Source organism: Mesoplodon bidens, assembly GCF_964165515.1.
Source record: "Mesoplodon bidens genome assembly, contig: HAP1_SCAFFOLD_562, whole genome shotgun sequence".
In the NCBI taxonomy this organism is placed as follows: Eukaryota; Metazoa; Chordata; class Mammalia; order Artiodactyla; family Ziphiidae; genus Mesoplodon; species Mesoplodon bidens.
Genome location: NW_027672062.1, coordinates 54,655 through 67,950, shown reverse-complemented (window position 1 = coordinate 67,950; position 13,296 = coordinate 54,655). Strand labels below are relative to the sequence as shown.

At 50.7% G+C, this 13,296-nt stretch overlaps 2 protein-coding genes across 2 annotated transcripts; both read left to right on the top strand.

The window, feature by feature from the left end:
* Positions 1 to 3,394: 3,394 nt before the first annotated feature.
* On the top strand, positions 3,395 to 3,998 carry LOC308610631 (Golgi-associated RAB2B interactor protein 3-like; the record flags this gene model as incomplete). Its single annotated transcript, XM_081259694.1, has 2 exons — positions 3,395 to 3,925; positions 3,972 to 3,998. 2 exons carry the CDS (start codon positions 3,395 to 3,397, stop codon positions 3,996 to 3,998), a joined length of 558 nt encoding a protein of 185 aa, XP_081115820.1.
* A 6,180-nt stretch (positions 3,999 to 10,178) lies between these two features.
* On the top strand, positions 10,179 to 10,782 carry LOC308610630 (Golgi-associated RAB2B interactor protein 3-like; the record flags this gene model as incomplete). The annotated part of the gene is made up of 2 exons (XM_081259693.1): positions 10,179 to 10,709; positions 10,756 to 10,782. The coding sequence occupies 2 exons, from the start codon at positions 10,179 to 10,181 to the stop codon at positions 10,780 to 10,782; spliced, it is 558 nt and encodes a 185-aa protein (XP_081115819.1).
* Positions 10,783 to 13,296: the final 2,514 nt, after the last annotated feature.

Sequence of the window (13,296 nt, the reverse complement as noted above, 5' to 3'; positions counted from 1 at the left end):
GAAATCTCATTTCATACTGAGATTATGCATTTTTAAATGTCCATCATAAAAAAGTCTTTCCAGTTTAAAAAAAAGTTGTAAAAAAATTTCATGAGTCCATGAAAATCATTAAATTGTTAACAACACTTGATGACAGTTGGATTAGAGTAACTGTTGATAACAGTTAACAACCGTCGGATTTGAGAAGAATGCCTCTGAGAACCATGTGTGTTTTTTGTTTTGCGGTTTGTTTTTTTTTGCGGTATGCGGGCCTCTCGCTGCTGTGGCCTCTCCCATTGCGGAGCACAGGCTCCGGACGCACAGGCTCAGCGGCCATGGCTCACGGGCCCAGTGGCTCCACGGCATGTAGGATCTTCCCGGACAGGGACACGAACCCGTGCCCCCTGCATCGGCAGGCGGACTCCCAACCACTGCGCCACCAGGGAAGCCCCATGTGTCTTTGTATGAACCGGGGAGTCATCTGCTAGCCTTGCAATTCTCTGCTCATTCCCTTCTGTGACAACAGGGTCTACTAGGATGGAAGTTGGGTTTCCAGTAAAACTTAGGGACTTTCTCTGCAGAGCAAATTAAGTGGTAGAGGTGGAGGAGGTGAGAAATAAGATACGGATTCTGGGAGGAGTGGTAGCTTGGGAGGATGAGAGGAAGCCCTTCTCAGTTGCTCTGGTGGGTGGCTGGAAAATCCCATCTTGTGATTTCCGATACACAAAGACCAATAGATTGTGGGGATCAATGTGTCCTGGGAGTTACCTCTTGAAGCAGTGGGTCTTGGTAAGAGGAGAGAAAGAGCCATGTTCTCTAAGACCTGAGAGGGGTTTGGGGGAAGCCTTCCGGAAATGTGAGGAGTTACGGGGTAGAGGAGGGAGATAAAGGGGAACTCTTTCCAAAGCCTTTGACTCAGAGCCCCAGATTTTCACCATGCCAGAGGCTGAATCAGCCTACTTAAAACAGCTTCATCTTAGGATTCTGTACCCTTGGCTTTACCTTTTGTCTTTCTTAGCCTGTATTAGGCATTCTCACTCCCTCACCCCAAAGGACTTCTTTAACGTGAACCTAGTTAGTCCACTATGCAGGGCGTTAGCTGAGCAGACCCACAGTTGACACAATTTACACCTCCAGTGCAGTAGTAAAGTGGAGGTGGGGACTTGCCCACCGCAACGTGCCCTGCCTGGCACTGGCTCTGGATTTCCTTTTCTATCTTGACGGTTCATCAAGAGACACATGCACAGATACCTACGTATTTCAAAGCGACAGGCATCTTCCTCTGGAGGGAGACATCAATTTGGGTATCAAGTCAGTACACCCTATCAGATAAAGGCCAATATTTTGGACAGCAATATTCATCACCGTGGTAGCAATTCTGCAGCTGCAAGTGCAATTACGCAATGGATGGTTGATTACAAACTGACCAATGTCCCAAACTTCAAGTCTGGCAACACACATACATACTAGAAAGGGTTTTTTTCCCTACAGCAAAATAAGGTCATTCACAGGATTGTTGAAGATGTGCTACGGTGGGAGGCATATTGAAGGCAGTGTCGTGGCTGGCACAGCAAGCGTGATGTGATGCTGGGGAACACAGCAGGGGCCACGCCATGCAAGGCTTTGAGGTCCATTTAAAGGAGTTTGATTTCTGACCTTGGAGTGATGCAAAGCCATGATATGTTTTCAAGAGGGGAGTGGCCTGATCAAATGTGCACTTTGTGGAGGGTACTGTGGTTTCTGTGAAAAGAAGTATTTGGCTGGGGGGGTTGTTAATATGGGACTTTATGTTACTTCCTATTTGGGGCCACAGGATCTATATAATGAGGAGATTGGAGGGTATGCTTTGAAAGACACCGTTCCATTTGAAATATCCACGTGGGGTGCATTTCTTCAACGAAGGACTTGTGGCCCCAGCTGCTGGGGGTGCATCCCACAGAAAGCCTTCAGCTGGCAGTGAGTTTGGAAATTGCCTGGGTTCCTCACCCGAGGTGCACGGCAAGAAATGATTGATGTGGAGTGTGAAGGTCAGGCCGTCGTAGCCCAACACAGACCCTCTCGGAAGGGTCACTCCAGTTCAAGAGCTCAGCTTCGGGCTTCCCTGGTGGCGCAGTGGTTGGGAGTCTGCCTGCCGACACAGGGGACACGGGTTCGTGCCCCGGTCCGGGAGGGCCCCACATGCCGCGGAGCGGCTGGGCCCGTGAGCCATGGCTCCGGAGCCTGTGCTCCGCAACGAGAGAGGCCACAACAGTGAGAGGCCCGCGTACCGCAAAAAAAAAAAAAAAAAACAAACAAAAAAACAAGCAGGGGTCAAGGAGGGAAGGATTGGGAGTTTGGGATTAGCAGATACAAACTACAGGATGGATAAACAGCAGGGTCCTACTGTAGAGCACAGAGAACTATATTCAGTATCCTGTGATAAACCATAATGGAAAAGAATAGGAAAAAGAATGTATGTATACAAAAAACTGAATCAGAAATTAACCGAAGAAATTAACACAACACAAATTAACACAACATTGTAAATCAACTATACATCAATAAAAAAGAAGAAGGAAAAGAAAATAAATACAATCCAAGTTTGGGTTACCTTTGTGGGGAGGGAGCATGCAGAAGAGGGGCTGGCAGGGTTCTATTTCTTGCTCTGGGTGGCAGCTACAAGGGTGTTCACTTTCTTGTTACTCATTAAGCTATATTTATGCTTTCTGCACTTTCATGAATGTGTGTTATATTTCACAATAAAAAGTTTCTAAAACTGTAAAAAATATAAATATAAATATAAATATAAACAAAAGTTAGCCTCCTTGAAAAGAGAAAATGGGTGAGAAAATTCTCCATATCCTGGAAATGACAGTACCAGTGGGACTCTGACACGTAGCACTCTTTCTAAGTTCCTGCCAGCACTGTGCTATATACGCTGGGGACACAGAGAACAGCAATTCCCATAGGATGCCTGCCCTTAGCAAGTACACAGTCCACTTCCAGGATTTTATCCCCAGGACATCATTCAGCAGAAGCACGAAGATGACCCCTGCAGGGAGATTTGTAACAACAACAAGACTGGAAACCACCCAGATATTTACAAAAGCAGGAGGGTTTTCTCAACCTTTTGAGTAGAAAGACTATCCAGCCTACCCACACCTATACCCTGGCAGGGTCAGCCTGTTCCCTATGGACATGGTGGTTGGTTTAGGGGGAGGCTGGTGAGCCTGCCCCAAGGGGGTGGGGACTTGGAGGCTCAACAAAGGGGTGTGCGATGTGATGGTGACGGGTCACAAAGGACTTGCGGTATAAATATGGTCGGGCCAAGAGACTCTGGCAGAGTCCTGCAGGGAGGTGACGAGTTGCTTTCGTTCCCTCTCTCTCTCCGAGACTCAATTTGTGGCTGGTGGCTCTGTCTTGAACGAAGAGAGCCATGAGCAGTGAGAGTTTACCTCATTACACGGCCAATAGCTACTGTTCAGTGGGGGTGTTGAGGACCTCCATGGGGGTCCTGCAACGACAACTGTACGAGGGAGGAGAGTATGACATTTTCAAGTACGCTCCCATGTTTGAGAGCGACTTTATCCAGGTCAGCAAGAAAGGAGAACTGATTGACCTAGACAACCGCGTCCGAAGGGTGACTGTGGGTGTCGCATCCACCAGCCCCCTCTTCCCACTACCTGACGTCATGCTGCTGGCCCGAACAACGAAAGTCTGTGAAGAGCATGTCAGATGCGCCGGGATCACCAAGGGGAGAGGTTGCAAGCCCGTGAAGACCCTAGAGCTCACCAGGCTGCTTCCCTTGAAGTTTGTCAAGATCTCCATCCACAACCGTGAGAAACAGCAGCTGTGCCTGAATCTTGCTACCGGCCGGACTTTCTATCTGCAGCTGTGCCCCTCTTCCGATGCACAAAAAGACCTCTTTTCCCATTGGGAAAAGCTTGTCTATATCCTGAGACCACCGGTAGACAGTTACAGCAGTACCCCGATGCTCCAAACTGGAGATGCAGCGACTACAGAGGATGCCAAAATCCTAGTGGGAAGCACCCACAGAGACTCAAGAACACGGGGCAGGGTGCTTTGGGAGAGCAGGGCAAAGCTGGTCCTTCATAGCCTTTGGTGCTCTCTGAGACTCACCTGGGAAATACCTTCTATTGTTGAAAAGGGTCAGGGACAAACGAGCTATCACTATGGGATTCACCACACTGGAGAGGTTCCGAGTGCTTCTCCACCTTGTCCCACAGGGCTGAATTTCAGAGAGACCTTAGGTATCATATCAGCTGCACTGGTCTCCTCACCAGGGCTGTAATCCCTCCTACAGCATCCTGACTGTCTGGTCTCTTCTTGAACACTTACCCCAGCCCAGGTAGTCTCATCAGTTGTGGAACATCATTCACAGTTAGGAAGTCCTTCCTTCATTGTGTCTCCCCGTGACGCCGACATGCTGATTCAAATCAGCCCAACCCGTGGAGTCACCAAAATGCAGAAGGTGTGCATCCCTTGACCCGGGAACCCCACTTCTAGGAGTCTGTCCTGCAGAGAGAGAAGCACAAGGGTATAAAATTAAAGTGTGTATCATGGAGAACTGTATCAGTGCTTTCCCTGACCCTGGGACTGTTCAAGTAAAATGGAGTGGCCGTTTGAGAGCGGTGCAGTAGATGGGATCTAGCATCCAATGGGAGCTTAGACTGGGTGATCTCAAAGGTTATTCTAAGTATAAGCCCTTGAGTTGCTCAGCTCCAGGATGAGAGAGGAGCAGACAGTTCAGATCTCACTTTCTGTCATCTCTAACTTACCTGATTCTCCTCCCCTTGGCTCAGACCACAGAGCTCCACAGAGAAAGGGATCAGGATGAGGCTGGGCTTCACAAGCTTCGTGACGTGACTGGAGCCACAAAAAGTGCCGAAGGATCAGCAGGAGGAATGACCATGGGCCTGGCGGGAGCCACCATCAAGGATCCAGGAGAAAGCGGATCCGGCGAGGCCACTGCAGGTATCCCCGATGGATCAACTGCAGGCGTGAAAAGCGCCGAAGGATCAGCGGCAGGGTTGCCCATGGGCCTGGCGGGAGCCATTATCCAGGATCCAGGAGAAAGCAGATCCGGCGAGGCCATTGCAGGTACCCACCATGGATCTACTACCGCCGTGAAAAGCGACGAAGGAACAGTGGCAGGAATGGCCATGGGCCTGGCTGGAGCCACGATCAAGGAGCCACCATCAAGGATCCTGGAGAAAGCGGATCCGGCGAGGCCATTGCAGGTGCCACCACACATCAAGTGCAGCCGTGAAAAGCTCCGAAGAATCAGCGGCAGGGATGACCACGGACCTGGCGGGAGCCACGGTCAAGGATCCAGGAAAAAGCGGATCCGGCGAGGCCACTGCAGGTGCCCCCCTTGGATCAACTGCAGCCGTGAAAAGTGCCGATGGATCAGCGGCAGGGATGACCACGGACCTGGCTGTAGCCACCATCAAGGATCCAAGAGAAAGCGGATTCAGCGAGGCCATTGCAGGTGCCCCCCATGGATCAACTGCAGCCGTGAAAAGCGCCGAAGGATCAGCGGCAGGGTTGACCATGGGCCTGGCGGGAGCCACCATCAAGGATCCAGGAGAAAGCGGATCTGGCGAGGCCATTGCAGGTGCCCCCCATGGATCAACTGCAGCCGTGAAAAGCGCCGAAGGAGCAGCGGCAGGGTTGACCATGGGCCTGGCGGGAGCCACCATCAAGGATCCAGGAGAAAGCGGATCCGGCGAGGACACTGCAGGTGCTGCCAGCTTATCCTTGCAGGACACGAACCTGGTCTTGGCCGATGATGCCAGCACATCCTCGACGGGGGCAGATGGTCCAGAGAGCAGCATGAGCATGGTGTTGCCAGTTGCAGTCACAACCAGCAAGCCTGCTGCTGGAAGAGCTGAAGGGAAGGTCGCAGACCCCGTGGTCTCCACCTTGCAGACCGAAGGCTACATGTCTGAACGGGATGGAAGCCAGAAGGGCTTCCACCCCAGGGATGAAGCCTGGAGAGAAAAAAAGAAAAGAAGGACACGTCTTCATCGAGGAAAAGTTCCCATCACCGCAGGACACGTGAAGGTCACCACAGGACAGGAGGGGACAAGACCCAGAAATCATCCTCCCACTGGTCCTCATCTGGCCATGGAAACTCCAAAGTTGACAAAGGACGGGAGGACAGCTCGCAAACTGAGGAACAGCCAGTCCGCCACCAGTTCAGGGACTCTAAGTAAGACATCCAGTAAGATCCTCTCCTTCTTTAGGAGCTTCAGAGTCATTCCTGGTTCAGAAACAAGGCTCACACATGACCATTGAGAGGCAGACAAAGCCCCGGTTGGCTTCCATGTTTAGCACACATTTGCTAAAAGGGGAGAAAAAAACAAGGACATGATAAACACAAAATTCACAATACTGGATTTCTGTAGGGTCAAAACAAGGGAGGGATGGTCTGGGAGGAAAAGCTATTATGCAAAGCGGTATGTCCATGGGAATGTATTATCGTTTCCATTTTATTTTAACGTCTCTGACATCAGGATGATTCTTATACTGCTGTCAGCCAAGTGGCAGTCACTGCCTTAGAAATATCTCAACCAATTTGTTTCACTGTTGTTTTCCTTTCAATATATGCACAAGAGATGGATGACAAAGTCTGAAAGATATCTTTCAAGAACTATAACATAAAGAAACTAAGGGACATAAATACTCACTATCCAGGAACACAAGAAAGGTTTAGATATATTGCTAAGGAATAACAGAATAATCCAAAATGCTCTGTACTGATGAACTATGCAAATTATGTATGCATGTGGAAAGCGATTCTAAAAATAAAAAAAATCATAAATGAGATTATGAAATCTCATTTCATACTGAGATTATGCATTTTTAAATGTCCATCATAAAAAAGTCTTTCCAGTTTAAAAAAAAGTTGTAAATAAATTTCATGAGTCCATGAAAATCATTAAATTGTTAACAACACTTGATAACAGTTGGATTAGAGTAACTGTTGATAACAGTTAACAACCGTCGGATTTGAGAAGAATGCCTCTGAGAACCATGTGTGTTTTTTGTTTTGTGGTTTGTTTTTTTTTTGCGGTATGCGGGCCTCTCGCTGCTGTGGCCTCTCCCATTGCGGAGCACAGGCTCCGGACGCACAGGCTCAGCGGCATGTAGGATCTTCCCGGACAGGGACACGAACCCGTGCCCCCTGCATCGGCAGGCGGACTCCCAACCACTGCGCCACCAGGGAAGCCCCATGTGTCTTTGTATGAACCGGGGAGTCATCTGCTAGCCTTGCAATTCTCTGCTCATTCCCTTCTGTGACAACAGGGTCTACTAGGATGGAAGTTGGGTTTCCAGTAAAACTTAGGGACTTTCTCTGCAGAGCAAATTAAGTGGTAGAGGTGGAGGAGGTGAGAAATAAGATACGGATTCTGGGAGGAGTGGTAGCTTGGGAGGATGAGAGGAAGCCCTTCTCAGTTGCTCTGGTGGGTGGCTGGAAAATCCCATCTTGTGATTTCCGATACACAAAGACCAATAGATTGTGGGGATCAATGTGTCCTGGGAGTTACCTCTTGAAGCAGTGGGTCTTGGTAAGAGGAGAGAAAGAGCCATGTTCTCTAAGACCTGAGAGGGGTTTGGGGGAAGCCTTCCGGAAATGTGAGGAGTTACGGGGTAGAGGAGGGAGATAAAGGGGAACTCTTTCCAAAGCCTTTGACTCAGAGCCCCAGATTTTCACCATGCCAGAGGCTGAATCAGCCTACTTAAAACAGCTTCATCTTAGGATTCTGTACCCTTGGCTTTACCTTTTGTCTTTCTTAGCCTGTATTAGGCATTCTCACTCCCTCACCCCAAAGGACTTCTTTAACGTGAACCTAGTTAGTCCACTATGCAGGGCGTTAGCTGAGCAGACCCACAGTTGACACAATTTACACCTCCAGTGCAGTAGTAAAGTGGAGGTGGGGACTTGCCCACCGCAACGTGCCCTGCCTGGCACTGGCTCTGGATTTCCTTTTCTATCTTGACGGTTCATCAAGAGACACATGCACAGATACCTACGTATTTCAAAGCGACAGGCATCTTCCTCTGGAGGGAGACATCAATTTGGGTATCAAGTCAGTACACCCTATCAGATAAAGGCCAATATTTTGGACAGCAATATTCATCACCGTGGTAGCAATTCTGCAGCTGCAAGTGCAATTACGCAATGGATGGTTGATTACAAACTGACCAATGTCCCAAACTTCAAGTCTGGCAACACACATACATACTAGAAAGGGTTTTTTTCCCTACAGCAAAATAAGGTCATTCACAGGATTGTTGAAGATGTGCTACGGTGGGAGGCATATTGAAGGCAGTGTCGTGGCTGGCACAGCAAGCGTGATGTGATGCTGGGGAACACAGCAGGGGCCACGCCATGCAAGGCTTTGAGGTCCATTTAAAGGAGTTTGATTTCTGACCTTGGAGTGATGCAAAGCCATGATATGTTTTCAAGAGGGGAGTGGCCTGATCAAATGTGCACTTTGTGGAGGGTACTGTGGTTTCTGTGAAAAGAAGTATTTGGCTGGGGGGGTTGTTAATATGGGACTTTATGTTACTTCCTATTTGGGGCCACAGGATCTATATAATGAGGAGATTGGAGGGTATGCTTTGAAAGACACCGTTCCATTTGAAATATCCACGTGGGGTGCATTTCTTCAACGAAGGACTTGTGGCCCCAGCTGCTGGGGGTGCATCCCACAGAAAGCCTTCAGCTGGCAGTGAGTTTGGAAATTGCCTGGGTTCCTCACCCGAGGTGCACGGCAAGAAATGATTGATGTGGAGTGTGAAGGTCAGGCCGTCGTAGCCCAACACAGACCCTCTCGGAAGGGTCACTCCAGTTCAAGAGCTCAGCTTCGGGCTTCCCTGGTGGCGCAGTGGTTGGGAGTCTGCCTGCCGACACAGGGGACACGGGTTCGTGCCCCGGTCCGGGAGGGCCCCACATGCCGCGGAGCGGCTGGGCCCGTGAGCCATGGCTCCGGAGCCTGTGCTCCGCAACGAGAGAGGCCACAACAGTGAGAGGCCCGCGTACCGCAAAAAAAAAAAAAAACAAAAACAAAAAAACAAGCAGGGGTCAAGGAGGGAAGGATTGGGAGTTTGGGATTAGCAGATACAAACTACAGGATGGATAAACAGCAGGGTCCTACTGTAGAGCACAGAGAACTATATTCAGTATCCTGTGATAAACCATAATGGAAAAGAATAGGAAAAAGAATGTATGTATACAAAAAACTGAATCAGAAATTAACCGAAGAAATTAACACAACACAAATTAACACAACATTGTAAATCAACTATACATCAATAAAAAAGAAGAAGGAAAAGAAAATAAATACAATCCAAGTTTGGGTTACCTTTGTGGGGAGGGAGCATGCAGAAGAGGGGCTGGCAGGGTTCTATTTCTTGCTCTGGGTGGCAGCTACAAGGGTGTTCACTTTCTTGTTACTCATTAAGCTATATTTATGCTTTCTGCACTTTCATGAATGTGTGTTATATTTCACAATAAAAAGTTTCTAAAACTGTAAAAAATATAAATATAAATATAAATATAAACAAAAGTTAGCCTCCTTGAAAAGAGAAAATGGGTGAGAAAATTCTCCATATCCTGGAAATGACAGTACCAGTGGGACTCTGACACGTAGCACTCTTTCTAAGTTCCTGCCAGCACTGTGCTATATACGCTGGGGACACAGAGAACAGCAATTCCCATAGGATGCCTGCCCTTAGCAAGTACACAGTCCACTTCCAGGATTTTATCCCCAGGACATCATTCAGCAGAAGCACGAAGATGACCCCTGCAGGGAGATTTGTAACAACAACAAGACTGGAAACCACCCAGATATTTACAAAAGCAGGAGGGTTTTCTCAACCTTTTGAGTAGAAAGACTATCCAGCCTACCCACACCTATACCCTGGCAGGGTCAGCCTGTTCCCTATGGACATGGTGGTTGGTTTAGGGGGAGGCTGGTGAGCCTGCCCCAAGGGGGTGGGGACTTGGAGGCTCAACAAAGGGGTGTGCGATGTGATGGTGACGGGTCACAAAGGACTTGCGGTATAAATATGGTCGGGCCAAGAGACTCTGGCAGAGTCCTGCAGGGAGGTGACGAGTTGCTTTCGTTCCCTCTCTCTCTCCGAGACTCAATTTGTGGCTGGTGGCTCTGTCTTGAACGAAGAGAGCCATGAGCAGTGAGAGTTTACCTCATTACACGGCCAATAGCTACTGTTCAGTGGGGGTGTTGAGGACCTCCATGGGGGTCCTGCAACGACAACTGTACGAGGGAGGAGAGTATGACATTTTCAAGTACGCTCCCATGTTTGAGAGCGACTTTATCCAGGTCAGCAAGAAAGGAGAACTGATTGACCTAGACAACCGCGTCCGAAGGGTGACTGTGGGTGTCGCATCCACCAGCCCCCTCTTCCCACTACCTGACGTCATGCTGCTGGCCCGAACAACGAAAGTCTGTGAAGAGCATGTCAGATGCGCCGGGATCACCAAGGGGAGAGGTTGCAAGCCCGTGAAGACCCTAGAGCTCACCAGGCTGCTTCCCTTGAAGTTTGTCAAGATCTCCATCCACAACCGTGAGAAACAGCAGCTGTGCCTGAATCTTGCTACCGGCCGGACTTTCTATCTGCAGCTGTGCCCCTCTTCCGATGCACAAAAAGACCTCTTTTCCCATTGGGAAAAGCTTGTCTATATCCTGAGACCACCGGTAGACAGTTACAGCAGTACCCCGATGCTCCAAACTGGAGATGCAGCGACTACAGAGGATGCCAAAATCCTAGTGGGAAGCACCCACAGAGACTCAAGAACACGGGGCAGGGTGCTTTGGGAGAGCAGGGCAAAGCTGGTCCTTCATAGCCTTTGGTGCTCTCTGAGACTCACCTGGGAAATACCTTCTATTGTTGAAAAGGGTCAGGGACAAACGAGCTATCACTATGGGATTCACCACACTGGAGAGGTTCCGAGTGCTTCTCCACCTTGTCCCACAGGGCTGAATTTCAGAGAGACCTTAGGTATCATTATCAGCTGCACTGGTCTCCTCACCAGGGCTGTAATCCCTCCTACAGCATCCTGACTGTCTGGTCTCTTCTTGAACACTTACCCCAGCCCAGGTAGTCTCATCAGTTGTGGAACATCATTCACAGTTAGGAAGTCCTTCCTTCATTGTGTCTCCCCGTGACGCCGACATGCTGATTCAAATCAGCCCAACCCGTGGAGTCACCAAAATGCAGAAGGTGTGCATCCCTTGACCCGGGAACCCCACTTCTAGGAGTCTGTCCTGCAGAGAGAGAAGCACAAGGGTATAAAATTAAAGTGTGTATCATGGAGAACTGTATCAGTGCTTTCCCTGACCCTGGGACTGTTCAAGTAAAATGGAGTGGCCGTTTGAGAGCGGTGCAGTAGATGGGATCTAGCATCCAATGGGAGCTTAGACTGGGTGATCTCAAAGGTTATTCTAAGTATAAGCCCTTGAGTTGCTCAGCTCCAGGATGAGAGAGGAGCAGACAGTTCAGATCTCACTTTCTGTCATCTCTAACTTACCTGATTCTCCTCCCCTTGGCTCAGACCACAGAGCTCCACAGAGAAAGGGATCAGGATGAGGCTGGGCTTCACAAGCTTCGTGACGTGACTGGAGCCACAAAAAGTGCCGAAGGATCAGCAGGAGGAATGACCATGGGCCTGGCGGGAGCCACCATCAAGGATCCAGGAGAAAGCGGATCCGGCGAGGCCACTGCAGGTATCCCCGATGGATCAACTGCAGGCGTGAAAAGCGCCGAAGGATCAGCGGCAGGGTTGCCCATGGGCCTGGCGGGAGCCATTATCCAGGATCCAGGAGAAAGCAGATCCGGCGAGGCCATTGCAGGTACCCACCATGGATCTACTACCGCCGTGAAAAGCGACGAAGGAACAGTGGCAGGAATGGCCATGGGCCTGGCTGGAGCCACGATCAAGGAGCCACCATCAAGGATCCTGGAGAAAGCGGATCCGGCGAGGCCATTGCAGGTGCCACCACACATCAAGTGCAGCCGTGAAAAGCTCCGAAGAATCAGCGGCAGGGATGACCACGGACCTGGCGGGAGCCACGGTCAAGGATCCAGGAAAAAGCGGATCCGGCGAGGCCACTGCAGGTGCCCCCCTTGGATCAACTGCAGCCGTGAAAAGTGCCGATGGATCAGCGGCAGGGATGACCACGGACCTGGCTGTAGCCACCATCAAGGATCCAAGAGAAAGCGGATTCAGCGAGGCCATTGCAGGTGCCCCCCATGGATCAACTGCAGCCGTGAAAAGCACAGAAGGATCACCGGCAGGGATGACCACGGGCCTGGCGGGAACCACCATCAAAGATTCAGGAGAAAGCGGTTCCGGCGAGGCCATTGCAGGTGCCCAGCCATGGATCAACTGCAGCCGTGAAAAGCGCCGAAGGATCAGCGACAGGGATATCCATCGGCTGGCGGGAGGCACCATCACGGATACAGGAGAAAGCGGTTCCGGCGAGGCCATTGCAGGTGCCCCCCATGTCTCAACTGCAGCCGTGAAAACCGCCGAAGGATCAGCGGCAGGGATGACCACCGGTCTGGCGGGAGCCACCATCAAGGATCCAGGAGAAAGCGGATCCGGTGAGGCCACTGCAGGTGCCCCCCCATGGATCAACTGCAGCCGTGAAATGCATCGAAGGATCAGCGGCAGGGATGTCCATGGGCCTGGCGGGAGCCATTATCAAGGATCCAGGAGAAAGCGGATCCGGCGAGGCCATTGCAGGTGCCCCCCATGGATCAAATGCAGCCGTGAAAAGCGCCGAAGGATCAGCGGCAGGAATGGCCATGGGCCTGGCTGGAGCCACCATCAAGGATCCAGGAGAAAGCGGATCTGGCGAGGCCATTGCAGGTGCCCCCCATGGATCAACTGCAGCCGTGAAAAGCGCCGAAGGATCAGCGGCAGGGTTGACCATGGGCCTGGCGGGAGCCACCATCAAGGATCCAGGAGAAAGCGGATCTGGCGAGGCCATTGCAGGTGCCCCCCATGGATCAACTGCAGCCGTGAAAAGCGCCGAAGGAGCAGCGGCAGGGTTGACCATGGGCCTGGCGGGAGCCACCATCAAGGATCCAGGAGAAAGCGGATCCGGCGAGGACACTGCAGGTGCTGCCAGCTTATCCTTGCAGGACACGAACCTGGTCTTGGCCGATGATGCCAGCACATCCTCGACGGGGGCAGATGGTCCAGAGAGCAGCATGAGCATGGTGTTGCCAGTTGCAGTCACAACCAGCAAGCCTGCTGCTGGAAGAGCTGAAGGGAAG